The sequence below is a fragment of the Coloeus monedula genome (genome assembly GCF_965178545.1).
Source record: "Coloeus monedula genome assembly, chromosome: 32".
NCBI lineage: Eukaryota > Metazoa > Chordata > Aves > Passeriformes > Corvidae > Coloeus > Coloeus monedula.
The window spans coordinates 978,234-1,005,828 of record NC_138812.1 but is presented as its reverse complement, the minus strand read 5'-3'; the positions used below and the strand labels follow the sequence as shown (position 1 = coordinate 1,005,828).

At 45.3% G+C, this 27,595-nt stretch overlaps 1 protein-coding gene across 2 annotated transcripts in view; it reads left to right on the top strand.

Annotated features, from left to right (window-relative positions):
* The window catches only part of IPO4 (importin 4), a 57,903-nt gene that overhangs the window by 4,389 nt on the left and 25,919 nt on the right, over positions 1-27,595 (top strand). For both annotated transcript variants that reach the window (XM_082299528.1, XM_082299527.1), the window contains exons 3-15: positions 475-542; positions 2,083-2,124; positions 3,684-3,807; positions 12,089-12,268; positions 16,661-16,726; positions 16,809-16,910; positions 18,382-18,465; positions 18,553-18,705; positions 19,330-19,383; positions 20,075-20,184; positions 22,970-23,078; positions 24,826-24,952; positions 27,171-27,284. In XM_082299528.1, the coding sequence (XP_082155654.1) occupies positions 475-542; positions 2,083-2,124; positions 3,684-3,807; positions 12,089-12,268; positions 16,661-16,726; positions 16,809-16,910; positions 18,382-18,465; positions 18,553-18,705; positions 19,330-19,383; positions 20,075-20,184; positions 22,970-23,078; positions 24,826-24,952; positions 27,171-27,284 (1,333 nt within the window). The remainder of the gene's footprint in view (positions 1-474; positions 543-2,082; positions 2,125-3,683; positions 3,808-12,088; positions 12,269-16,660; positions 16,727-16,808; positions 16,911-18,381; positions 18,466-18,552; positions 18,706-19,329; positions 19,384-20,074; positions 20,185-22,969; positions 23,079-24,825; positions 24,953-27,170; positions 27,285-27,595) is intronic.

Below are 27,595 nucleotides of genomic sequence, written 5' to 3'. Positions count from 1 at the left end.
GTGAATTCGGGGCATTTTGGGGCTCCCAGGTGGGTTTTTGTTACCTTTGGTGTTCCCGGGTGGATTTTTGGGGTGAATTTGGGGCATTTTGGGGCTCCTGAGTGGATTTTGGGGTGAATTTGGGGGATTTTGGGGTTCCTGGGTGGATTTTGGGGTGAATTTGGGGCATTTTGGGGCTCCTGAGTGGATTTTGGGGTGAATTTGGGGCATTTTGGGGCTCTCAGGTGGATTTTGGGCTGAATTTGGGGAATTTTGGTGTTCCCGGGTGGATTTTTGGGCTGAATTTGGGGCATTTTGGTGTTTCCGGCAGGATTTTTGGGCTGAATTTGCGGGATTTTGGGGCTCCCAGGTGGATTTTGGGCTGAATTTGGGCCGTTTTGGGGCTTTCAGGTGGGATTTTTGGGCTGAATTTGGGCCGTTTTGGTGTTCCCGGGTTGATTTTGGGGTGAATTTGGGGCATTTTGGGGCTCCCAGGTCCGACATTTGGCGGCGCTTTTGCTCCGGAGGCTCCTCCGGAAACTCCCCCCGGAGCTGCTGCAAAGGTGGGCGGGGCCTGGCCCGGGGGGCGGGGCCTGGGGCCCATCGAAATCAATGGAGGGGGCGTGGTTTGGGAAAGGGGCGGGGCTTGGGCTCCATTGAAATCAATGGAGGGGCGGGGCTTGGGGAAAGGGGGCGGGGCTTGGGGTCCATTGAAATCAATGGAGGGGCGGGGCTTGGGGAAAGGGGCGGGGCTTGGGCTCCATTGGAGTCAATGGAGGGGCGGGGCTTGGGGAAAGGGGCGGGGCTTGGGCTCCATTGAAATCAATGGAGGGGCGGGGCTTGGGGAAAGGGGGCGGGGCTTGGGCTCCATTGAAATCAATGGAGGGGCGGGGCTTGGGGAAAGGGGCGGGGCTTGGGCTCCATTGGGGTCAATGGAGGGGGCGGGGCTTGGGGAAAGGGGGCGGGGCTTGGGCTCCATTGAAATCAACGGAGGGGGCGGGGCTTGGGGAAAGGGGCGGGGCTTGGGCTGATTAAAGGCGTTAATTAAGGAGGGAGAGGGGGTGATTAAAGGGGTTAATTAGGGAAGGAGCAGGGCTAATTAATGCGGTTAATTAGGAAGGCCAGGCTAATAAAAGGGGTTAATTAGAGCGGGGCGGGGCTGATTAAAAGGGTTAATTAGGGAGGGGCGGGGCTGATTAAAGGGATTAATTAGGGAGGGGTGGGGCTGATGAAAGGCGTTAATTAGGGAGGGGGTGGGGTTGATTAAAGGCGTTAATTAGGGAGGGGCGGGGCTAATTAAAGGGGTTAATTAGTGAGGAGCAGGGCTGATTAAAGGCGTTAATTAGGGAAGGAGCAGGGCTAATTAATGTGGTTAATTAGGAAGGCCAGGCTAATAAAAAGGTTTAATTAGTTAAGGGGCAGGGCTGATTAAAGGCATTAATTAGGGGGCACGGATAATTAAAAGGGTTAATTAGGGAGGGGTGGGGCTGATGAAAGGCGTTAATTAGGGGGCGGGGCTAATTAAAAGGGTTAATTAGGGAGGGGTGGTGCTGTTAAAGGGGTTAATTAGGGAGGGGCGGGGCTGATTAAAGGCGTTAATTAGGGAGGGGCGGGGCTGATTAAAAGCGTTAATTAGGGAGGGGCGGGGCTAATTAAAGGGGTTAATTAGGGAGGGGTGGTGCTGTTAAAGGGGTTAATTAGGGAGGGGCGGGGCTGATTAAAGGCGTTAATTAGGGAGGGGCGGGGCTGATTAAAAGCGTTAATTAGGGAGGGGCGGGGCTAATTAAAGGGGTTAATTAGGGAGGGGTGGTGCTGTTAAAGGGGTTAATTAGGGAGGGGCGGGGCTGATTAAAGGCGTTAATTAGGGAGGGGGTGGGGTTGATTAAAGGCGTTAATTAGGGAGGGGCGGGGCTAATTAAAGGGGTTAATTAGGGAGGGGCGGGGGTGATTAAAGGGGTTAATTAGGGAGGGGCGGGGCTGATTAAAGGGGTTAATTAGGGAGGGGCGGGGCTGATTAAAGGGGTTAATTAGGGAGGGGGCGGGGCTAATTAAAGGGGTTAATTAGGAAGGGGGCGGGGCTAATTAAGGCTGTTCATTAATTAGGCTGCCGCAGGTGCTGGTGGAGGCGCTGGAGCAGGAGACGGAGTGAGAGAAATTCCCCAAAATTCCCCAAAATTCCCCAAATTCCCGGAATTGTCCCCAAATTCCCGGGGGTTGGGGGGGGTTGGGAGGGAAGAACGGGGGGGATTTGGGGGAAAAAGGGGAGATTTTGGGAAAAATGGGGATTTTGAGGGAGAAAATGGGGATTTTTTGGGGGGAAAAATGGGATTTTGGGGGGAAATTTGGGATTTTGGGGGAAAAAATGGGGATTTTGGGGGGAAATTGGGATTTTGGGGGAAAGTTGAGATTTTTTTGGGGAAAAGGGGGGATTTGGGGTGGAAAATGGGGATTTTAGGGGGCAAAATCGGGATTTTTGGGGAAAAAATGGGAAATTTGGGGAAGAAATGGGGATATTTTGGGGAAAAATGGGGATTTTTGGCTAAAAATTGGGGATTTAGGACCAAAACAGGGGATTTTGGGGGGGAAAAAATTGGGATTTTGGGGAAAAAATTGGGATTTTGGGGGGGGGGAAAGGGGGGATTCTGGGGAAAAATGAGGATTTTTGGGGGAAAATGGGGATTTTTGGGGAAAAAAATGGGCATTTGGGACCAAAAAGGGGATTTTCGGGGGGCATTTGGGAATTTTGGGGGGGGAAATGGGAATTTGCGGGAAAAAATGGGGATTTTTAGGGAAGAATGGGGATTTTGGGGGGAAAATGGGAGGTTTTGGGAAAAATGGGGATTTTGTGGGGGAGAATGAGCATTTTTGGGGAAAAAATGGGGAATTTTGGGGCAAAATTGGGAATTTGGGACCAAAAAGGGGGATTTTGGGGGGAAATTTGGGAATTTGGGGGGGGGGGGAATGGGAATTTGGGGAAAAAATGGGGATTTTGGGGGGGAAAATGAGGATTTGGGGGGAAAATGGGAGGTTTGGGCCAAAAAATGGGGATTTTGGGAGAAAAATGGGAGGTTTGGGGGAAAATGGGGATTTTGGGGGGGGGAAATTGGGATTTTTGGGCAAAAAAATGAGGATTTGGGGGGGAAAATGGGAATTTGGGACAAAAAATGGGGATTTATAGGGAAAAATGGGGATTTTTGGGACAAAAAATGGGGATTTTGGTGGAAAATTGGGATTTTGGGGGGGAAAATGGGGATTTTTGGGGGGGAAAATGGGGATTTGGGACCAAAAAGGGGGATTTTGGGGGAGAAATTTGGGAATTTTGGGGGGAAAAATGGGGATTTTTGGGGCAAAATTGGGAATTTGGGCCAAAACGTGGAGATTGGGGGGGGAAATCAGGATTTGGGGGCAAAAAAATGGAGATTTTGGGGGAAGATTGGGATGTTTGGGGGGAAAATGGGGATTTTTGGGCAAAAAAATGGGGATTTTGGGGGGAAAACGGGGCTTTTTGGGGAAAAATGGGACATTTGGGGGCAAAAATGGGGATGTGGGACCAGAAAGGGGGATTTTGGGGGGACAAAATGGGCCAAAAAATGGGGATTTTGGGGGGGGAGGAAATGGGAATTTGGGCCCGAAGGGGGGAGTTGCGCGTGCAGTGTTGGGAATTTGGGGCATTTTGGGTTGAAATGGGGATTTTGCCCCCTCAGCCCCGCCACGAGGGGGGCCCTGGGCCAGCTCGGGGGGCGGCTGCTGCTGCTGGGGGGGCCCCGGCTCTGGGAGCCGCTGCAGGGGTGGCTGCAGCAGGCGGCGAGGGACCCCCAAAAACGGGAGGTGAGAGCCCCAAAAACGCCGAAAGCACCCGGAAAATACCCCAAAAACCACCCCAAAAGACCCAAGAATGCCAAAAAATACCCCCAAATACCCCAAAGCACCACCAAAATACCCCGAAATACCAAAGGATGCCAAAAAATACCCCAAAAATACCCAAAAACACCACCAAAGTACCCCAAAAGACCAAAGAATGCCAAAAAATACCCCAAAATTCCCAAAAACACCGCCAAAATACCCCAAAATACCAAAGAATGCCAAAAAATACCCCAAAATACCCCCAAAATACCCCAAAATATCAAAGAATGCCAAAAAATACCCCAAAATACCCAAAAACACCACCAAAATACCCCAAAATACCAGAGAATGCCAAAAAATACCCCAAAGTACCCCAAAATATCAAAGAATGCCAAAAAATACCCCAAAATACCCAAAAACACCACCAAAATACCCCAAAATACCAGTGAATGCCAAAAAACACCCCAAAATACACCAAAAGACCAAAGAATGCCAAAAAATACCCCAAAGTACCCAAAACCATCCCCAAAATACCCCAAAATACCAAAGAATGCCAAAAAATACCCCAAAATACCCAAAAACATCCCAAAAATACCCCAAAATATCAAAGAATGCCAAAAAATACCCAAAAATTCCCAAAACCACCCCAAAATACCCCAAAATACCAAGGAATGCCAGAAAATACCCCAAAAGACCAAAGAATGCCAAAAAATACCCAAAAATTCCCAAAAACACCACCAAAATACCCCAAAATACCAGTGAATGCCAAAAAACACCCCCAAACACCCCCAAAATACACCAAAATATCAAAGAATGCCAAAAAATACCCCAAAATACCCCAAAATATCAAAGAATGCCAAAAAATACCCCAAAAGACCAAAGAATGCCAAAAAATACCCCAAAAGACCAAAGAATGCCAAAAAATACTGCAAAATACCCAAAACCATCCCCAAAATACCCCAAAATACCAGAGAATGCCAAAAAATACCCCAAAGTACCCCAAAATATCAAAGAATGCCAAAAAATACCCCAAAAATACCCAAAAACACCACCAAAATACCCCAAAATACCAAAGGATGCCAAAAAATACCCCAAAATACCCCAAAATACCAAGGAATGCCAGAAGATACCCCAAAAGACCAAAGAATGCCAAAAAATACCCAAAAATTCCCAAAAACACCGCCAAAATACCCCAAAATACCAAAGAATGCCAAAAAATACCCCAAAATACCCCCAAAATACCCCAAAAGACCAAAGAATGCCAAAAAATACCCCAAAATTCCCAAAAACACCGCCAAAATACCCCAAAATACCAAAGAATGCCAAAAAATACCCCAAAACACCCCCAAAATACACCAATATATCAAAGAATGCCAAAAAATACCCCAAAATACCCAAAACCACCCCAAAATACCCCAAAATACCAAAGGATGCCAAAAAATACCCCGAAATACCCCAAAATACCAAGGAATGCCAGAAAATACCCCAAAAGACCAAAGAATGCCAAAAAATACCCCAAAAGACCAAAGAATGCCAAAAAATACTGCAAAATACCCAAAACCATCCCCAAAATACCCCAAAATACCAGAGAATGCCAAAAAATACCCCAAAGTACCCCAAAATATCAAAGAATGCCAAAAAATACCCCAAAAATACCCAAAACCACCCCAAAAATACCCAAAAATACCAAAGAATGCCAAAAAATACCCCAAAATACCCCAAAATACCAAGGAATGCCAGAAGATACCCCAAAAGACCAAAGAATGCCAAAAAATACCCAAAAATTCCCAAAAACACCGCCAAAATACCCCAAAAGACCAAAGAATGCCAAAAAATACCCAAAAATTCCCAAAAACACCGCCAAAATACCCCAAAATACCAAAGAATGCCAAAAAATACCCCAAAATACCCCCAAAATACCCCAAAATACCAAAGAATGCCAAAAAATACCCCAAAATACCCAAAACCACCACCAAAATACCCCAAAATACCAAAGGATGCCAAAAAATACCCCAAAACACCCCCAAAATACACCAAAATATCAAAGAATGACAAAAAATACTGCAAAATACCCCAAACCATCCCCAAAATACCCCAAAATACCAGAGAATGCCAAAAAATACCCCAAAGTACCCCAAAATATCAAAGAATGCCAAAAAATACCCCAAAATACCAAAAAACACCACCAAAACACCCCAAAATACCAGAGAATGCCAAAAAATACCCCAAAGTACCCCAAAATATCAAAGAATGCCAAAAAATACCCCAAAATACCAAAAAACACCACCAAAATACCAAGGAATGCCATAAAATACCCCAAAAGACCAAAGAATGCCAAAAATTACCCCAAAATACCCCAAAACACCCCAAAAATACCCCAAAATACCAAGGAATGCCAAAAAATACCCAAAAAATCCCAAAAAAATCCCCAAAAAATCCTAAAACATTCCCAAAAAATCCCCCAAAAAATCAAAAAAATCCCTAAAAAATCCTTTAAAAATCCCAAAAATTCCCTCAAAAAAATCCAAAAAAAAGGCCCAAAAATTCCCAAAAAAATCCCATAAAATCCCTAAAAAATCCCCAAAAATCCCCAAAAAATCCCAAAAAACCAAAAAAAATCCCAAAAAATCCCCAAAAAATCACCTAAAAAATCCCCAAAAAATCCCCAAAAAATCCCCCCAAAAATCCCCAAAAATCCCTAAAAAATCCCCCCCAAATCCCCAAAAATCCCAAAAAATCCCCAAAAATCCCAAAAAATCCAAAAAAACCAGAAAAATCCCCCCCAAAATCCCTAAAAATCCCCAAAAAATCCCCCAAAAATCCCAAATCCAAAAAAAAACCCCAAAAATCCCTAAAGTATCCGTCAAAAATCCTCAAAAACCCCCAAAAATCCCCCAAAAAACCCAAAAAAATCCCCCAAAAAATCCCCAAAAATCCCCCAAAATCCCTAAAAAATCCCAAAAAAATCCGAAAAAATCCCAAAAACTCCCCAAAAATCCCCAAAAATCCCGAAAATCCACCCAAAAAATCCCCAAAAATCCCCAAAAATCCCAAAAAAATCCCCAAAAAATCCCCAAAAATCCCCAAAAATCCCCCAAAAAATCCCCCAAAATCCCAAAAAAATCCCCAAAAATCCCAAAAACTCCCCAAAAAACCCCCAAAAAATCCCCAAAAACCCCCAAAAATCCCAAAAAAATCCCCAAAAATCCCCAAAAATCCCCAAAACCCCCCAAAAATCCCCAAAAACCCCCAAAAATCCCCAAAAACCCCCCAAAATCCCCAAAAACTCCCCAAAAAATCCCCCAAAATCCCAAAAAATCCAAAAAAACCAGAAAAATCCCCCAAAAAATCCCCAAAAAATCCCCAAAAATCCCCAAAAAATCCCCCAAAAATCCCAAAACCCCCCCAAAAATCCCCCAAAAAATCCCCAAAAATCCCCAAAAAATCCCAAAAAATCCCCAAAAAATCCCCCCAAAAATCCCCAAAAACCCCCAAAAAATCCCCAAAAACCCCCAAAAACCCCCAAAAATCCCCCAAAACCCCCAAAAAATCCCCCAAAATCCCTAAAACCCTCCAAAAATCCCAAAAAAATCCCCCAAAATCCCCCAAAAATCCCAAAAAATCCCTAAAAAATAAAAAAAAAAAAAAAATCTCCCAAAAATCCCCAAAAATCCCCAAAAAAACCCCAAAAAATCCCCAAAAATCCCCAAAAAAATCCCCAAAAAATCCCAAAAATCCCCCCAAAAAATCCCCAAAAATCCCAAAAAATCTCCAAAAAAACCCAAAAAATCCCCCAAAATCCCCCAAAAATCCCCAAAAATCCCCAAAATCCCCCAAAAATCCCCAAAAAATCCCCAAAAATCCCAAAAAAATCCCCAAAAATCCCAAAAACTCCCCAAAAAACCCCAAAAAATCCCCAAACCCCCCCCCAAAAAATCCCCCAAAAAATCAAAAAAATCCCCAAAAATCCCCCAAAAAACCCCAAAAATCCCCAAAAAATCCCCAAAAATCCCAAAAAACCAAAAAAAAATCCCAAAAAATCCTGAAAAATCCCCAAAAATCCCCAAAGAACCCCAAAAATCCCAAAAAATCCCAAAAAAATCCCTAAAAATCCCCAAAAAATCCCCAAAAATCCCCCAAAAAATCCCCAAAAACCCCCAAAAATCCCCAAAAATCCCCCTAAAATCCCAAAAAATCCCAAAAAAATCCAAAAAAATCCCCTAAAAAATCCCAAAAAAATCCCCCCAAAATCCCCAAAAATCCCAAAAAATCCAAAAAAACCAGAAAAATCCCCAAAAAATCCCCAAAAACCCCAAAAATCCCAAAAAATCCCCTAAAAATCCCCCAAAAAAACCCCCAAAAAAATCCCCCAAAATCCCCAAAAATCCCAAAAAAATCCCCAAAAACCCCCAAAAATTCCCAAAAAATCCCCAAAAATCCAAAAAAACCCCAAAAACCCCCAAAAATCCCCAAAAATCCCCAAGAAATCCCCCAAAAAATCCCCAAAAATCCCAAAAAAATCCCCTAAAAATCCCCCAAAAATCCCCCAAAAAATCCCCAAAAAATCCCCCAAAAATCCCAAAAAATCCCCAAAAAATCCCCCAAAATCCCCAAAAAATCCCCAAAAAACCAAAAAAAAATCCAAAAAAACCCCAAAAAATCCCAAAAAATCCCCAAAAACCCCAAAAAAATCCCCAAAAATCCCCCAAAATCCCCAAAAAATCCCCAAAAAACCAAAAAAAAATCCCAAAAAATCCCCCAAAAACCCCCAAAAATCCCAAAAAAAACCCCAAAAATCCCAAAAAATCCCCCTAAAATCCCAAAAAATCCCAAAAAAATCCCCAAAAATCCCAAAAAAATCCCCCAAAACCCCCCAAAACCCCCCAAAAATCCCCAAAAATCCCCAAAAACCCCCAAAAATCCCCAAAAAACCCCCAAAATCCCCAAAAAACTCCCCAAAAAATCCCCAAAAATCAAAAAAAATCCAAAAAAACCAGAAAAATCCCCCCAAAAATCCCTAAAAATCCCCAAAAACCCCCAAAATCCCCAAAAATCCCCAAAAAATCCCTCAAAAATCCCCAAAAATCCCCCAAAACCCCCCAAACCCCCCCCCCAAAATCCCCCAAAAAATCTCCAAAAAACCCCAAAAAATCCCCAAAAAACCCCCCAAAAATCCCTAAAAATCCCCAAAAGTCAAAAAAAAAAAAAAAAATCCCCCAAAAATCCCCAAAAAATCCCCAAAAAACAAAAAAAAATCCCAAAAAATCCCTAAAAAATAAAAAAAAATCCCCCAAAAATCCCCAAAAAATCCTCAAAAATTCCCCAAAAATCCCCAAAAATCCCCAAAAATCCCTAAAAAATCCCCAAAAATCCCCAAAAATCCCAAAAAATCCCCAAAAGTCTCCAAAAAACCCCAAAAATCCCCAAAAAATCCCCAAAAATCCCCCCAAAAAAATCCCCAAAAATCCCAAAAAATCCCAAAAAATCCAAAAAAAACCCCAAAAATCCCCAAAAAATCCCCAAAAATCCCCCAAAAAAGCCCCAAAAAAATCCCCAAAAAATCCCCAAAAATCCCCCAAAAAAATCCCCAAAAATCCCCAAAAATCCAAAAAAATCCCAAAAAATCCCAAAAAGTCTCCAAAAAACCCCAAAAATCCCCAAAAAACCTCCCAAAATCCCCAAAATCCCCCAAAAATCCCCAAAAATCTGCAAAGAATCCCCAAAAATCCCAAAAAATCCCCAAAAATCCCCAAAAAACCAAAAAAAATCCCAAGAAATCCCCAAGAAAACCCCCAAAACCCCCAAAAACCCCAAAAACCCCCCAAAAAATCCCCAAAAAATCCCCAAAAATCCCAAAAAATCCAAAAAAACCAGAAAAATCCCCCAAAAAAATCCCCAAAAATCCCAAAAAAATCCCCAAAAATCCCCAAAAATCCCAAAAAACCCCAAAAAATCCCCAAAAATCCCCAAAAATCCCAAAAAAATCCCCTAAAAATCCCCCAAAAATCCCCAAAAACCCCAAAAAATCCCCAAAAAAATCCCCAAAAAATCCCAAAAAACCAAAAAAAATCCCAAAAAATCCCAAAAAATCCCAAAAAACCCCCAAAAAATCCCCAAAAAATCCCAAAATAATCCCCCCAAAATCCCCAAAAATCCCAAAAAATCCAAGAAAACCAGAAAAACCCCCCCAAAAATCCCCCAAAATCCCCAAAAACCTCAAAAAATTCGCAAAATCCCCAAAAACCCCAAAAAAATCCCCAAAATCCCCCAAAAAATCCCCCAAAAATCCTAAAAATATCCCAAAAAAATCCCCCAAAATCCCCCAAAAATCCCAAAAAAAACCCCAAAAATCCCAAAAAATCCCCCTAAAATCCCAAAAAATCCCAAAAAAATCCCCAAAAATCCCAAAAAAATCCCCCAAAACCCCCCAAAACCCCCCAAAAATCCCCAAAAATCCCCAAAAACCCCCAAAAATCCCCAAAAAACCCCCAAAATCCCCAAAAAACTCCCCAAAAAATCCCCAAAAATCAAAAAAAATCCAAAAAAACCAGAAAAATCCCCCCAAAAATCCCTAAAAATCCCCAAAAACCCCCAAAATCCCCAAAAATCCCCAAAAAATCCCTCAAAAATCCCCAAAAATCCCCCAAAACCCCCCAAACCCCCCCCCCAAAATCCCCCAAAAAATCTCCAAAAAACCCCAAAAAATCCCCAAAAAACCCCCCAAAAATCCCTAAAAATCCCCAAAAGTCAAAAAAAAAAAAAAAAAATCCCCCAAAAATCCCCAAAAAATCCCCAAAAAACAAAAAAAAATCCCAAAAAATCCCTAAAAAATAAAAAAAAATCCCCCAAAAATCCCCAAAAAATCCTCAAAAATTCCCCAAAAATCCCCAAAAATCCCCAAAAATCCCTAAAAAATCCCCAAAAATCCCCAAAAATCCCAAAAAATCCCCAAAAGTCTCCAAAAAACCCCAAAAATCCCCAAAAAATCCCCAAAAATCCCCCCAAAAAAATCCCCAAAAATCCCAAAAAATCCCAAAAAATCCAAAAAAAACCCCAAAAATCCCCAAAAAACCCCCCAAAATCCCCAAAATCCCCAAAAAATCCCCAAAAATCCCCCAAAAAAGCCCCAAAAAAATCCCCAAAAAATCCCCAAAAATCCCCCAAAAAAATCCCCAAAAATCCCCAAAAATCCAAAAAAATCCCAAAAAATCCCAAAAAGTCTCCAAAAAACCCCAAAAATCCCCAAAAAACCTCCCAAAATCCCCAAAATCCCCCAAAAATCCCCAAAAATCTGCAAAAAATCCCCAAAAATCCCAAAAAATCCCCAAAAATCCCCAAAAAACCAAAAAAAATCCCAAGAAATCCCCAAGAAAACCCCCAAAACCCCCAAAAATCCCCAAAAACCCCAAAAACCCCCCAAAAAATCCCCAAAAAATCCCCAAAAATCCCAAAAAATCCAAAAAAACCAGAAAAATCCCCCAAAAAAATCCCCAAAAATCCCAAAAAAATCCCCAAAAAATCCTCAAAAATCCCCAAAAACCCCAAAAAAATCCCTAAAAAATCCCAAAAAAATCCCCCCAAAATCCCCAAAAATCCCAAAAAATCCAAAAAAACCAGAAAAATCCCCCCAAAAAACCCCCCAAAATCCCCAAAAAATCCTCAAAAATCCCCAAAAATCCTCAAAAATCCCCAAAAAAATCCCCAAAAATCCCCCAAAAATCCCCAAAAAATCCCCAAAAAATCCCCAAAAAACCAAAAAAAATTCCAAAAAATCCCAAAAAATCCCTAAAAAATAAAAAAAAAATCCTAAAAAATCCCCAAAAATCCCTAAAACCCTCCAAAAAACCCCAGAAATCCCCAAAAAATCCCCAAAAACCAAAAAAAAATCCCAAAAAATCCCCAAAAAACCCCCAAAAAAATCCCCAAAAAATCCAAAAAAATCCCCCAAAAAATCCCCAAAAATCCCTAAAAAATCCCCTAAAAATCCCAAAAAATCCCCGAAAAATCCCAAAAAAAATCCCAAAAAATCCCCAAAATCCCCCAAAAATCCCCAAAAAATCCCCTCAAAAATCCCCAAAAAATCCCCCAAAAATCCCCAAAAATCCCTAAAACCCTCCAAAAAATCCCAAGAAATCCCCAAAAAATCCTAAAAATATCCCAAAAAAATCCCAAAAAATCCCAAAAACTCCCCAAAAACCCCCAAAAATCCCCAAAACCCCCCCAAATCCCCCCAATCCCTCCTGACTGCGCGCTGTGTGTCCTGCAGGGGGCGCTGCGCTGCCTGGGCGTGGCTCTGGGCGTGGCCGGCCCCGCCCTTTCCGGCCGTGGCCCCGCCCTGGCCGGGCTCTGCCGCTGCGGCCTCGGCTCCGGCAATTCCCGCGCGGCTTTGGCCGCGGCGCTCGCGGCGCTCGGGGAGCTCGCGGCCGCTCTGGGGGGCAGCCGGACGGTGAGTGACCAAAATCCCGCCTTTTCCACCCAAAATCCCCCCTTGTCCGCCTCCAATTCGGGCTTTGCCGCCCAAAAGAGGGGGGGAGGGGAGGGGAAAATGGGGATTTGCCGTCCAAAATGGGGGGGTTTTGCTTAAAAACGGGGATTTTTTGCTCAAAAATGGGGAATTTTCACCCAAAAGCAGGAGGTTTTTGGAAAAAAATGGGGATTTTGCGGACAAAAATGGCATTTTCCCACCAAAAACGGGGATTTTTCGGCCAAAAATGAGGACTTTTTGCCCTAAAATGGGGATTTTTCCCCCCAAAAATGGGAATATTCGCCCAAAAATGGGGATTTTTTGCCCAAAAATGCGGGTTTTCTCCTGAAAATGGGGGGTTTTCTCCCAAAATGGGGAATTTTTGCCCAAAACGGGGATTTTTCACCCAAAAATGGGGAATTTTTGCCCAAAAATGGGGAGTTTCCAGACAAAAATGGGAATTTTTCCCCCAAAATGGGGATTTTCGGCCAAAAAATAAAGGGTTTTTTTCACAAAAATGGGTGTTGTTCACCCCAAAATGGGGGGTTTTGCTCAAAAACGGGGATTTTTTGCTCAAAAATGGGGATTTTTCACCCAAAAGCAGGAGTTTTTTGGAAAAAAATGGGAATTTTGCGGACAAAAATGGCATTTTCCCACCAAAAACGGGGATTTTTCACCCAAAAATGGGGATTTTTGCTCAGAAACGGGGGGGTTTTGCGCAAAAATGGGGATTTTTCACCCAAAAACGGGGATTTTTCACCCGAAAATGGGGATTTTTGCTCAGAAATGGGAGTTTTTTGCACAAAAACGGGGATTTTTCACCCAAAAATGGGGAATTTTTACCCAAAAGCAGGAGTTTTTTGGAAAAAAATGGGGATTTTTTGGACAAAACTGGGAATTTTTACCCAAAAACGGCATTTTCCTCCCCAAAACGGGGATTTTTTGACCCCAAAATGGGAAATTTTTGCCCAAAAATGGGATTTTTCACACAAGAATGGGGCTTTTTTGCCCAAAAATGGGGAGTTTCCGGACAAAAATGGGAATTTTTCCCCCCAAATGGGGATTTTCGGCCAAAAAATAAAGGGTTTTTTCACAAAAATGGGCGTTTTTCACCCCAAAATGGGGGGTTTTGCTCAAAAACGGGGTTTTTTGCATAAAAATGGGGATTTTTCACCCAAAAGCAGGAGTTTTTTGGAAAAAAATGGGGATTTTGCGGACAAAAATGGCATTTTCCCACCAAAAACAGGGATTTTTCACCCGAAAATGGGGATTTTTGCTCAGCAATGGGGGTTTTTTGCACAAAAATGGGGAATTTTCGCCCAAAAGCAGGAAGTTTTTGGAAAAAAATGGGAATTTTGCGGACAAAACCGGGAATTTTTACCCAAAACCAGCATTTTCCTCCCCAAAATGGGGATTTTTGACCCCAAAATGGGGAATTTTTGCCCAAAACGGGGATTTTTCACCCAAAAATGGGAAATTTTTGCCCAAAAATGGGAATTTTCACACCAGAATGGGGCTTTTTTGCCCAAAAATGGGGAGTTTCCAGACAAAAATGGGAATTTTTCCCCCAAAATGGGGATTTTCGGCCAAAAAATAAAGGGTTTTTTCACAAAAATGGGCATTTTTCACCCCAAAATGGGGGGTTTTGCTCAAAAACGGGGATTTTTTGCTCAAAAATGGGGATTTTTCACCCAAAAGCAGGAGTTTTTTGGAAAAAAATGGGAATTTTGCAGACAAAACCGGCATTTTCCCACCAAAAACGGGGATTTTTCACCCAAAAATGGGGATTTTTTGCCCTAAAATGGAGATTTTCCCCCCAAAAATGGGAATATTCGCCCAAAAATGGGGATTTTTTGCCCAAAAATGCGGGTTTTCTCCTGAAAATGGGGGTTTTTCTCCCAAAATGGGGAATTTTTGCCCAAAAATGGGATTTTTCACACAAGAATGGGGCTTTTTTGCCCAAAAATGGGGAGTTTCCGGACAAAAATGGGAATTTTTCCCCCCAAATGGGGATTTTTGGCCAAAAAATAAAGGGTTTTTTCACAAAAATGGGCATTTTTCACCCCAAAATGGGGGGTTTTGCTCAAAAACGGGGTTTTTTGCATAAAAATGGGGATTTTTCACCCAAAAGCAGGAGGTTTTTGGAAAAAAATGGGGATTTTGCGGACAAAAATGGCATTTTCCCACCAAAAACGGGGATTTTTCACCCGAAAATGGGGATTTTTCTCAGAAACGGGGGGTTTTTGCACAAAAATGGGGATTTTTCACCCGAAAATGGGGATTTTTCACCCGAAAATGGGGAATTTTGCTCAGAAATGGGAGTTTTTTGCACAAAAACGGGGATTTTTCACCCAAAAATGGGGAATTTTTACCCAAAAGCAGGAAGTTTTTGGAAAAAAATGGGAATTTTGCGGACAAAACCGGGAATTTTTACCCAAAAACAGCATTTTCCTCCCCAAAACGGGGATTTTTTGACCCCAAAATGGGGAATTTTTGCCCAAAATGGGGATTTTTCACCCAAAAATGGGAAATTTTTGCCCAAAAATGGGGAGTTTCCAGACAAAAATGGGAATTTTTCCCCCAAAATGGGGATTTTCGGCCAAAAAATAAAGGGTTTTTTCACAAAAATGGGCATTTTTCACCCCAAAATGGGGGGTTTTGCTCAAAAACGGGGGTTTTTTGCTCAGAAATGGGGATTTTTCACCCAAAAGCAGGAAGTTTTTGGAAAAAAATGGGAATTTTGCGGACAAAAATGGCATTTTCCCACCAAAAACGGGGATTTTTCACCCAAAAATGGGGATTTTTGCTCAGAAACGGGGGGGTTTTGCACAAAAATGGGGATTTTTCACCCGAAAATGGGGATTTTTGCTCAGAAATGGGAGTTTTTTGCACAAAAACGGGGATTTTTCACCCAAAAATGGGGAATTTTTACCCAAAAGCAGGAAGTTTTTGGAAAAAAATGGGAATTTTGCGGACAAAACCGGGAATTTTTACCCAAAAACCGCATTTTCCTCCCCAAAATGGGGATTTTTCACCCCAAAATGGGGAATTTTTGCCCAAAACGGGGATTTTTCACCCAAAAATGGGAAATTTTTGCCCAAAAATGGGGAGCTTCCAGACAAAAATGGGAATTTTTCCCCCAAAATGGGGATTTTCGGCCAAAAAATAAAGGGTTTTTTCACAAAAATGGGCATTTTTCACCCCAAAATGGGGATTTTTTTGCCCAAAACCGGGGATTTTTCCCCCAAAAAATGGGAATATTCGCCCAAAAATGGGATTTTTCTCCTGAAAATGGGGATTTTTCCCCCAAAAATGGCAGTTTTGGACCCAAACCCTGGGATTTTCGGACAAAAATGGGGATTTTTTACCCAAAATGGGGGGGGGTTGCCCAAAAATGGGGGATTTTGGCCCCAAAATGGGAATTTTTCGGACAAAAATGGGGAGTTTTCAGACAAAAATGGGGATTTTCCGCCCGAAAATGGGGATTTTTCACCCAAACCCAGGGATTTCCGCCCAAAAATGGGAATTTTCACCCAAAAATGGGGGGTTTCACCCAAAAATGGGGATTTCCGCCCAAAAATGGGAATTCTTGCACCAAAATGGGAATTTTTCACCCCAAAATGGGGGATTTTCGCCCAAAAATGGGGATTTTTCGCCTTAAAATGGGTAGTTTTGGACCAAAATGGGGGATTTTGGACCCAAAATTGGAGGGAAGGTGGGAAAAAATGGGAATTTTGGGGGAAAAAATGGGGATTTTGGGGAAAAAAGGGGGTTCTTGGGGATAAAAGGGGATTTTTAGGGGAAAAAATGGGGGTTTTTAGGGGAAAAAAGGGGTTTTTTAGGAAAAAATGAGGATTTTTAGGAAAAAAAGGGAATTTTGGGGAAAAAATGGGGGTTTTTAGGGGAAAAAAGGGGATTTTTAGGAAAAAATGGGGGGTTTTAGGGGAAGAAAAGAGGATTTTAAGGAATAAAAAGGGGATTTTTAGGGAAAAAAAGGGGATTTGGGGATTTAAAATGGGAATTTTGGGGTAGAAATGGGAGGTTTTAGCTCAGAGTTGGGGGGGTCACACAAAGAAATGGAAATTTTTGGGCTGAAATTGGGAATTTTGGGAGCCAAAACGGGGATTTGTGCCGGAAAATGGGAATTTTCAGGCCAAAAATAGGGAAAAATGGGGATTTTGGGGCTCAAAGTGGGAATTTTTGGTGCTAAAATGGGCAATTTCAGGCCCAATCTGGGCGTTTTCCCCCTCAATCCTCGTTTTTTGCCCCAGGCTGGAATTTCCTGCTGGAAAATGGGAATTTTTGAGGCCAAACCTCCCAATTTTGGCTCATTTTTAACCCTTTTTTCCCCCATTTCTCCCCCTTCTCCCCCAGGAACTCCTTCGCTCCCTGGTCCCCGACATCCTCCGGGCTCTCCAGGACCTCCTGAACATGGATGAGGTGAATTTTTGGGACAAATCCCGAGGATTTTGGGGCTGGATCTGCCCAAATTTGGGTTGAATTCCGGGAATTTTGTCTTCAGGATTGCGGTGCCAACGCTCTGGAAGTCCTGGATGAGTTCCTGGAAGCCAATCCCGACTCTCTGATCCCACACCTGCGGCCCATGCTGGAACTTTGCCTCCAGGTAAGCCCAGAAAATCTCTGCTTTCATCTCAAAATCTGCAAATTCTAGCCCCAAAATGGGAATTTTTAGCCCCAAAACATTCAGGACATCAGGTCTACCCATTAAAGGCAATGGGGGAACCAGAGACACCAGGTCTACCCATAGAAGACAATGAGGTTGTCAGGGACACCAGGTCTACCCATTAAAGGCAATGGGGAAATCAGGGACACTAGGTCTACCCATTGAAGACAATGGGGAAAACAGGAACACCAGGTCTACCCATTAAAGACAATGAGGTTTTCAGGGGCACCAGGTCTACCCATTAACTACAATGGAGAATACAGGGGACACAAAGGTTTATCCATTAAATACAAGATTCAGGGACACCAGGTCTACCCATTGGAGGCGACATGGAGTCAGGAACACCAGGTCTATCCATTAAATATAATTGAGACACACAGACACCAAGTCTACCCATTGTAAAAACCAGGGATCAAAAAGGGTCATCAGGTCTATCCATTAAAGGCGATAGGGATTTAGGGACATCAGGTATACCCAATAAAGACAATGGTGAATGAATGACATCATGTCTACCCATTGATAGACATGGAGAGGGTGAGGACACCAGGTCTACCCATTATTCACAGTGGGGTTATCAAATCGATCCACTGAAAGCAATGAGAAATTAAAAAGGACACCAGGTCTACCCACTAATCACAGTGGGGTTATCAAGTCTCTCCACTAAAATGAGAAATTAAAAAGGTCACCAGGTCTACCCACTAAAGTAAATGAAGGATTTCGGACACCAGGTCTACCCATTAAAGACAATAGAGATATTGGACATCAGGTCTATCCATTAAAACCAATTGAGACCCAGGGACACCAGGTCTACCCGTTAAAGTAAATGAGGGATTTAGGACACCAGGTCTACCCATTAAAGACAATACAGATACTGGTTATCAGGTATACTCATTAAAAGCAATGGAGACCCAGAGACACCAAGTCTACCCATTAAAGTAAATGGCGAATTTAGGACACCAGGTCTACCTATTAAAAGACACTACAGACCCAGGGACACCAGGTCTACCCCATTAAAGTAAATGAGGGATTTAGGACACCAGGTCTACCCACTAAAGACAATACAGATACTGGTTATCAGGTATACTCATTAAAAGCAATGGAGACCCAGAGACACCAGGTCTACCCATTAAAGTAAATGGCGAATTTAGGACACCAGGTCTACCTATTAAAAGACACTACAGACCCAGGGACACCAGGTCTACCCCATTAAAGTAAATGGGGGATTTAGGACACCAGGTCTACCCATCAAAAACCCACTGAGCTCCATGGGACACCAGGTCTACCCTTCCAACCCAGCGGTAAATCCCAGGATTTTTGCGGCGATTCCTGGGATTTTTGGGGAATCCCTGGAATTCCAAAGATCCCCCCGTGGAGTTTTTTGGAGAATCTTCAGGTGAGATTTCACCTGCAGGTGGCCGGGGACGAGTCCCGGGGTGACGCCGTGCGGGTTCGGGCGCTGGCCACGGTCACGTTCCTGGCACAGAAGAGACCCAGGGTGAGACTGGGATGGACTGGGAGGGACTGGGATGGACTGGGAGGGGATTGGGAGGCTACTGGTTTCTACTGGTTTCTACTGGTGCAGGCTCTGCTCCGAGGGGGGCTCCTGGCGCTGGTCCTGAGGGGGCTCCTGGTCCCTCTTTGTGCCGAACTCCGCCCGGAAAATCCCGATCCCGAGGAAAATTGGGATGAGGCCGAGGGGGGGGAGGGGCCCTGCCCCCGCCACGCCGCCGCCCAGGTAAAATTCCCACATTTTCTGGGCTTTTCCCCAAATTTTCAAAGGGTTTTCCCCGTTTTATTTGGAATTTTCCTGGTTCCTGGGGATTTTTTTTTTCCTTCCCCGTGACCTTTCGGTGGAATTTGGGGGGATTTTCCCCATTTCGAGGGGTTTTATCCCAATTGAGGAGAGGTTTTCCCGGGAATTTTGGTGCTCTGGGGGGAATTTTCCTGAAATTGGAAGGTTTTTCTCCTGTTTTGGGACATTTTCCCCATTTCCTGGGGAATTTTCCCACTTTTGGGACATTTCCACCCGATTTCAGGAAGATTGTCTCCTTTTTCCCAAGGAGATTTTCCCTCATTTCCAACATTTCCCCCCATTTCAACCCACAGTTCCCTCACTTTCCACGGATTTCCCCCAATTTTGCTGGAATTTCCCCCATTTCCTCCGGAATTTCCCCTTTTTAAGGGAATTTTAACCCAATTTAGACCCAAATTCCCCCATTTTCAGGGCAGATTTTCCCCATTTTTGTTGGGTTTCCCCCTTTTTTTTTGAACTTTTGCCAAATTCAAGGAGAATCCCCCAAATTTCCTGGGGAATTTCCCCCAAATTTGGGGGATTTTGACCCAATTTTGGTCCCCACAGGCTCTGGATGCTCTGGCCCAGGGGTTGCCCCCTGAAAAGCTGCTGAAGGAACTGGTGAGTTCTGGAGGGGGAATTTGGGGAATTTTTGGGAATTGGGGGATTTGGGGGGATTTTTACGGATTTTTTGGGAATTTTGGATGGATTTCTGGAGGATTTTTTGGGGGGATTTGGGCTTTTTTTTGGTGACCTTTCAGGACCTTTGGTGGAGACTTTGTGGGTCCTGGAAGGAATTTTGAGGCGAATTTTGGACATTTTGGCCTCACGGGGGTTAAAAATCGGGAATTTTGGGCAGAATTTGAGGGAATTTTGATGTCGGGGTGAGGCTACAAAATTGGGCGATTTCTTTTGCATTTTTTAGGTCGATTTTATTTCCATTTTACCGGGGTTTCTTAGGGACCTTCCAGGACCTTCCGGGTGGAAACCCGGGAGGAATTTTGAGGGAAATCCCTGGAATTTTGACCTTTTGGGTGGGGGTTGGAACATTTTAGGAACTCCGCCATCCCCCAGCGCTGATTTTGAGGCGTTTCCTGCTGATTTTGGGGCCGTTTCGTGCTGATTTTTTGGGGGCGAGCCGGGAGCCCTTTCCCCCCTTATCTGACGCTAATTCTCGCTCCTTCCTCCCGTTTTTTTCCCCTTCTCCTTCTCCCCCCGCACTCCCCGCCCCTTCCCCTCCTGTTTCCCACCTCCCCCCGCCCGTTTTTTGGGTGAAAATCGGCCGATTTTGGGGTCGGGCCGAACCCGGAAGTTGCCGTTGCTGGAGGGGCCGGCCCGGAGTGCTTCCGCCGGCGGCCGCAAGGGGGCGCTGTTGGCGCTGGCGGCGCTCGCGCGGGGCTGTGGCGCCGCCTTGCGGCAGCGGTGAGGACGGCGCCTTATATGGGCAAAAGTGGGCGGGGCTTGACGCGGAGGGGGCGGGGTTTGACGGGAAATGGGCGGGGGCTTGTGGCGTTTGTGATGTGGGCGGGGCTTGCCTTATATGGGAGGGGGTGGAAGGTGGGCGGGGTTTTGGGGGGAATTTTGGGGATTTTGGAGCTCTCAGAATTCGGAATTTCGGGGAACTTTTGGGGAATTTTTGCGGGAATTTGGGGGAATTTGGAGCTCTTAGAATCCTGATTTTTTGGGAATTTTTTTGGGAATTTTTTGGGAATTTTTGGGGGGGAATTGGGGATTTTGGAGCTCTCAGAATTCGAAATTTCGGGGAATTTTTTTGGGAATTTTTGGGGAGGATTTGGGGGATTTTGGAGCTTTCCGAATTTGGAATTGTTGGGAATTTTTGGGGGGATTCTTCGGGAATTTTTGGGGGGGATTTGGGGAAATTTGGAGCTCTCAGAATTTGGAATTTTTGGGAATTTTTGGAATTTTGGGGACTTTTTTTTTTTTTTGGGGGCGGATTTTGGAGCTCTCAGAATCCGGAATTTTGGGGAAATTTTTTGGGGGCAATTTGGGGGATTTTGGAGCTCTCCAAATCCTGAATTTTTGGGGAATTTTTGGGGGCAATTTGGGGGAATTTTGGAGCTCTCAGAATCCTGAATTTTTGGGATTTCTTTGGGAATTTTTGGGGGAAACTTGGGGGAATTTGGAGCTCTCCGAATTTGGAATTTTTTGGCATTTTTGGGGGGAATTTGGGGGATTTTGGAGCTCTCCGAATCCTGAACTTCTGGGAATTTTGGGGAATTTTTTTTGGAGTTTTTATGGAATTTTGGGGGCAATTTTTTTTTTTTTTGAATTTTTGAGAATTTTGGGGGAATTTTTGGGGGGAATTTTTGAGGATTTTTGGGCGTTTTCCGGGAATTTTTGGGGAATTTTTTTGAAATTTCTGGGAATTTTGGGGGTAATTTTTGGTGGAATTTTTGGAATTTTTTGAGGATTTTTTTGGGAACTTTTTGGGGAGAATTTGGGCGATTTTGGACCTCTCTGAGTCCTGAATTTTTGAGAAATTTTTTGGAATTTTTGGGGCAATTTTCGGGGATTTTTTGAGGAATTTTTGAAGATTTTGGGGGGCGGAATTTTTTTTTTAATTTTTAGGGATTTTTTGGAATTTTGGGGGGAATTTTTGGGGGGAATTTTTGGGGACTTCCAAGGAATTTTGGGCAATTTTTCCTTGGAATTTTTTGGAGAATTTTGTTTTTAATTTTGGAGGATTTGGGGGAATTTTCAGGGAAATTTTTTGGGGCACTTGGATGAAACTTTTGGGAATTTTTGGGGGCAATTTCGGTGGAATTTTTGGGAATATTTGGGGTAATTTTGGGGGAATTTTTTGGGAAATTTCGGGGGGAATCTTTTAAAATCTTTGAGGATTTTTAGGAATTTTCAGGGCAATTTTTTGGGGACTTTTTTTTGACATTTCCGGGAACTTTTTGAGGCAATTTCGGTGAAATTTTCAGGTTTTTTTTTTTTCTGGAGAATTTTTTAGTGGGGTTTTTTTGGGGCAATTTTTGGGGTTTAAATTTCAGGGGGGTGGAGTTTCACCGGGTGGGGGCGTGGCTTGAGGGCGGCGGGCGTGGCTTAACTCCATATATGGCAATGTGGGTGTGGCTTTAAGGGCGGTGGGTATGGCTTAAGGGCAGTGGGCGTGGCTTAACTCTACATATGGCAATGTGGGCGTGGCTTAAGAACGGCGGGCGGGGCTTAAGGGAAAGTGGGCGTGGCTTAACTCCATATATGGTGATGTGGGTGTGGCTTTAAGGGCGGTGGGCATGGCTTGAGGGGAAGTGGGCGTGGCCTAACTCCTTATATGGTGATGTGGGTGTGGCTTTAAGGGTGATGGGCGTGGCTTTAAGGGCAGTGCGCGTGGCTTAAGGGAAGTGGGCGTGGCTTTAAGGGTGGTGGATGTGGCCTAACTCCATATATGGCGATGTGGGTATGGCTTAAGGGTAGTGGGCGTGGCTTAACTCTACATATGGCGATGTGGGCGTGGCTTAAGAACGGCAGGCGTGGCTTAACTCCATATATGGTGATGTGGGCGTGGCTTAAGAGCGGCGGGCGTGGCTTAAGGACGGTTGGAGTGGCTTTAAGGGCGGTGGGCGTGGCTTAAGGGCGGTGGGCGTGGCTTAACTCCATATATGGCAATGTGGGTGTGGCTTTAAGGGCAGTGGGCGTGGCTTAAGGGAAGTGGGCGTGGCCTAACTCCATATGTGGACATGTGGGAGTGGCTTTACTCCACATATGGTGATGTGGGCGTGGCTTAAGGGCAGTGGGCGTGGCTTAAGGACAGTTGGCATAGCTTAAGGGCGGTGGGCGTGGCTTAACTCCATATATGGCGATGTGGGTCTGGCTTTAAGGGCGGTGGGTGTGGCTTAAGGGCAGTGGGCGTGGCTTTAAGGGCGGTGGGCGTGTCTTAACTCCATATATGGCGTTGTGGGCGGGGCTTAAGGACGGCAGGCGTGGCTTAAGGGAAGTGGGAGTGGCTTAACTCCACATGTGGCAATGTGGCTGTGGCTTTAAGGGTGGTGGGCGTGGCTTAACTCCATATATGGCGGTGTGGGTGTGGCTTAACTCCATATATGGCGGTGTGGGCGTGGCTTAACTGCCAATGCAGCACTGTGGGCGTGGCTTGCCATATATGGAAGCGGGTTTTAAGGGGGTGGGCGTGGCCTGAGCCGGGGTGGGCGTGGCCTGATCGGGGTGGGCGTGGCCTCCGCAGGTTCCTGGCCCCGGTGCTGGGGGCCCTGCGGGGGGGGCTGGGAGACCCCGAGGCCGCGGTCAGGGGGGCGGCGGCGGCGGCGCTGAGGGAGCTGCGGGAGGAGCTGGAGGTACTGGTTTGGACTGGGAGGGACTGGGAGGGAACTGGGATGGACTGGGAGGGACTGGGAGGGAACTGGGAGGGACTGGGATGGACTGGGAGGGACTGGGAGGGAACTGGGAGGGAACTGGGAGGGACTGGGAGGGAACTGGGAGGGACTGGGATGGACTGGGAGGGAACTGGGAGGGACTGGGAGGGACTGGGAGGGACTGGGAGGGATCTGGGAGGGACTGGGATGGACTGGGAGGGACTGGGAGGGAACTGGGAGGGACTGGGAGGGAACTGGGAGGGACTGGGATGGACTGGGAGGGGCCTGGGAGGGGGTTTGGGGTTACTGGTTTATACTGGGAGGGACTGGGGTGGGTTGGCAGGGAACTGGGAGAGGATTGGGATGAACTGGGAGGGACTGGGAGGGACTGGAGGGTTACTGGGTTATGCTGGGAGGGGACTGGTTTCTACTGGTTTCTACTGGGGAGGCCGAATTGTTCAGGGGATTTTTTCTGAGAATTTTCGGGAATTTTGGGGGGAACTTTCGGGGATTTGGGGTCCCAATCTGGGGATTTTTTGGGGTCGAATTTTGGGGGATTTTTCCAGGATTTGTTGGGAATTTTTGGGGGAATTTTCGGGGTTTTTGGGATCCCAATTTTGGGATTTTGGGGGCATTTTTTGGGGTCGAATTTTGGGGGATTTTTCCAGGATTTTTGGGGAATTTTTGGGGGAATTTTCGGGGTTTTTGGGATCCCAATTTGGGGATTTTTGGGGGGAATTTTTGGAGGATTTTTTGGGAATTTTTTGGGGTATTTTGGGGGAATTTTTTTTGGATTTTTTGGAGGGATTTTTGGGGTCAATCCCGGAGGTTTCGGGATCCGATTTTCCCCGGGATTTTTGGGATCTTTTTGGAGGGAATTTTGGGGGATTTGGGGATCCCAATTTTGGGACTTTTGGTGGGGGATTTTGGGGAATTTTTGGGGAGTTTTTCGGGGTTTTTGGGATCCCAATTTGGGGATTTTTTCGGGGGGATTTTTGGGGATTTTTTGGGAATTTTTTGGGGTATTTTGGGAATTCTTTTTGATTTTTTGGGGGAATTTTTGGGGTGAATCCAGGGGGTTTTGGGATCCGATTTTTTGGGAATTTTTGGGGAATTTTTTTGGTTTTTTGTGGATTTTTGGGGTCGACTTTTGGGGGATTTTTCCAGGATTTGTTGGGAATTTTTGGGGGAATTTTCGGGGATTTGGGGTCCCAATTTTGGGATCTTTTGGGGGAATTTTTTGAGGATTTTTTGGGGTGCCAATTTTTGGGGTATTTTGGGAATTTTTTGAGGATTTTTTGGAGGGATTTTTGGGGTCAATTCTGGAGGTTTTGGGATCCGATTTTTCCCAGAATTTTTGGGTTCTTTTTTGAGGAATTCTGGGGAATTTGGGGGGATTTGGGGATCCCAATTTTGGGACTTTTGGGGGGGGATTTTTGGGGAGTTTTTTGGGGGTCTTGGGATCCCAATTTGGGGATTTTTGGGGGGGATTTTCAGGTCGAATTTTGGGGGATTTTTCCAGCATTTTTGGGGATTGTTTTGGGGAATTTTCGGCGGGAATTTTCGGGAATTTTGGGATCCCATTTGGGGGATTTTTTAGGGGGATTTTTGGAGGATTTTTTGGGGGATTTTTCGGGTGAATTCTGGTGGTTTTGGGCTCTTTTTTTGGGGGGTGCTTCCGGCCTCTTTCCTGCCCTTACTGGTCCGTACTGGTTTGGACTGGGAGCAGCCCGAGGTGTCCCAGGTGGCGGCCGAGGCCCTCCCGAGGCTCCTGGGGGAATTTTGGGGCTCCCCGGATTCCCCGGAGCCGGAGCCCAAATCCTGGTTCGTGCTGGAGACGCTGCTGGAGGCGCTGGGTGAGGAATTCCGGGGGAAAACCGGGAATTTCGGGAGTTTGGGGCAAAATTTGGGGAGTTTGGGGGGAATTTGGGGCAAAATTTGGGGAGTTTGGGGGGAAATTTGGGGATTTTGGGAGAATTTGGGGAGTTTGGGGGGAAATTTGGGGATTTTGGGGGGAATTTTGGGGATTTTGGGGCAAAATTTGGGGATTTTGGGAGAATTTGGGGATTTTGGGGGGAATTTTGGGGAGTTTGGGGGGAATTTTGGGATTTTGGGGGGAATTTTGGGGAGTTTGGGGAAAATTTGGGGAGTTTGGGGGGAAATTTGGGGATTTTGGGGCAAAATTTGGGGAGTTTGGGGGGAAATTTGGGGATTTTGGGAGAATTTGGGGAGTTTGGGGGGAAATTTGGGGAGTTTGGGAGAATTTGGGGATTTTGGGGGGAATTTTGGGGATTTTGGGGGGAATTTGGGGATTTTGGGGGGAATTTTGGGGAGTTTGGGGGGAAATTTGGGGAGTTTGGGGGGAAATTTGGGGATTTTGGGGCAAAATTTGGGGAGTTTGGGGGGAAATTTGGGGATTTTGGGAGAATTTGGGGATTTTGGGGAAAATTTTGGGAGTTTGGGGGGAATTTTGGCAATTTTGGGGCAAAATTTGGGATTTGGGGAGAATTTTGGGAGTTTGGGGGGAAATTTGGGGATTTTGGGGCAAAATTTGGGGAAGTTTGGGGAAAATTTTGGGGAGTTTGGGGCAAAATTTGGGGAGTTTGGGGGAAATTTGGGGAGTTTGGGGCAAAATTTGGGGATTTTGGGAGAATTTGGGGATTTTGGGGGGAAAATTTGGGGATTTTGGGGGGAATTTTGGGGAGTTTGGGGCAAAATTTGGGGATTTTGGGGGGAAATTTGGGGAGTTTGGGGAAAATTTGGGGAGTTTGGGGGGAAATTTGGGGAGTTTGGGGAAAATTTGGGGAGTTTGGGGGGAATTTTGGGGATTTTGGGGGGAATTTGGGGATTTTGGGGGGAAATTTGGGGAGTTTGGGGAAAATTTGGGGAGTTTGGGGGGAATTTTGGGGATTTTGGGGGGAATTTGGGGATTTTGGGGAGAAAATTGGGGATTTTGGGGAGTTTTGGAAGGGATTTTGGGGGGAAATTTGGGATTTTGGGGGGAATTTGGGAGTTTTGGGAGGGATTTGGGGGGAAATTGGTGGGAAATTGGCGATTTTGGGGGGAAATTCAGGGATTTTGGGGAGTTTGGGAGGAAAGTTGGGGATTTTGGGGGAAATTTGGGGACTTTGGGGGGAATTTTGTGATTTTGGGGAGTTTTGGGAGGGATTTTGGGGGAAAATGGGGGATTTTGGGGAGAAAATTGGGGAGTTTGGGGGGAATTTGGGGATTTTGGGGAGAAATTTGGGGATTTTGGGGGGATTTTGGGGAAAATTTGGGATTTTTGGGGGAATTTGGATGTTTTGGGAGGGATTTGGGGGGGAAATTGGGGATTTTGGGGAGTTTGGGGGGGAAATTTGGCCATTTGGGGGGAAAATTGGGGATTTCGGGGAAAAAATGGGGATTTGGGGGAGTTTTGGGAGAAAAATTGGGATTTAGGGGATTTTGGGGGGAATTTGGGGATTTAGGGGATTTTTGGGAGGGATTTTGGGGGGAATCTGGGGGATTTGGGTGGAGAAAATTGCGGATTTTGGGGGAAAAATGGGGATTTTGGGGGAATTTTGGGGGGATTTGGGGATTTTGGGGGGAAAATTGGGGGTTTGGGGAGAAAATTTGGGGAGTTCGGGGGGAATTTTGGGGAGGTTGGGGGGGAAATTTGGGGATTTTGAGGGGAAATTTGGGGATTTTGGGGGGAAATTTGGGAGTTTTGGGAGGGATTTGGGGGAGAATTGGTGGGACTTGGGGATTTTGGGGGAAAACTGGGGATTTGGGGGAATTTTGGGGGGATTTGGGAATTTTGGGGAGAAATTTTGGGGAATTTGGGGGGAAAATTGGGGATTTGGGGGGAATTTGGGGGGGGATTTGGGGGATTTTTGGGAGGGATTTTGGGGGGAAATCTGGGGGATTTTGGGGGAGAAAATCGGGGATTTTGGGGGGAATTTGGGGGGGAATTGGGGATTTTGGGGAGAAATTGGGGATTTTGGGGGGAATTTGGGGATTTGGGGGTATTTGGGGGGATTTGGGGGGAATTTGGGGGGATTTGGGGCTGATTCGGGGCCGTTCCGGGGCTCCCAGGGGAGGGGGTGCAGCCCTGGCTGCCCCAGGTGCTCCCCAGGATTTTGGAGGCTTTGGAGCCCTCGGGGTCCCCCCGGAGCCGGGAGCTGGCGCTGAGCGCCCTGCACGCGCTGGGTGAGCCCCAAAACCGCCCCAAACGCCCCCAAAATGCCCTGAAATGGCCCAAAACCCCTCAAAATCCACCCCGAAACCCCAAAAAACATCCCAAAACCACCCGAAATGCCCCAAAAACCCTGGAAAAAACACCCAATCCCCCCCCAAATGCGCCTGAAAACGCCCCAAAAACCGAACAAACCACCCTGAAATGCTCCAAAATGCCCCAAAAGCCGCCCCAAAACTCCCAAAATGCCCCCAAAACCACCCCAAAACCCCTGGAAAAGATCCCAAAACCACCCAAAATGCCCCAAAACCCTAAAAAACCCTAA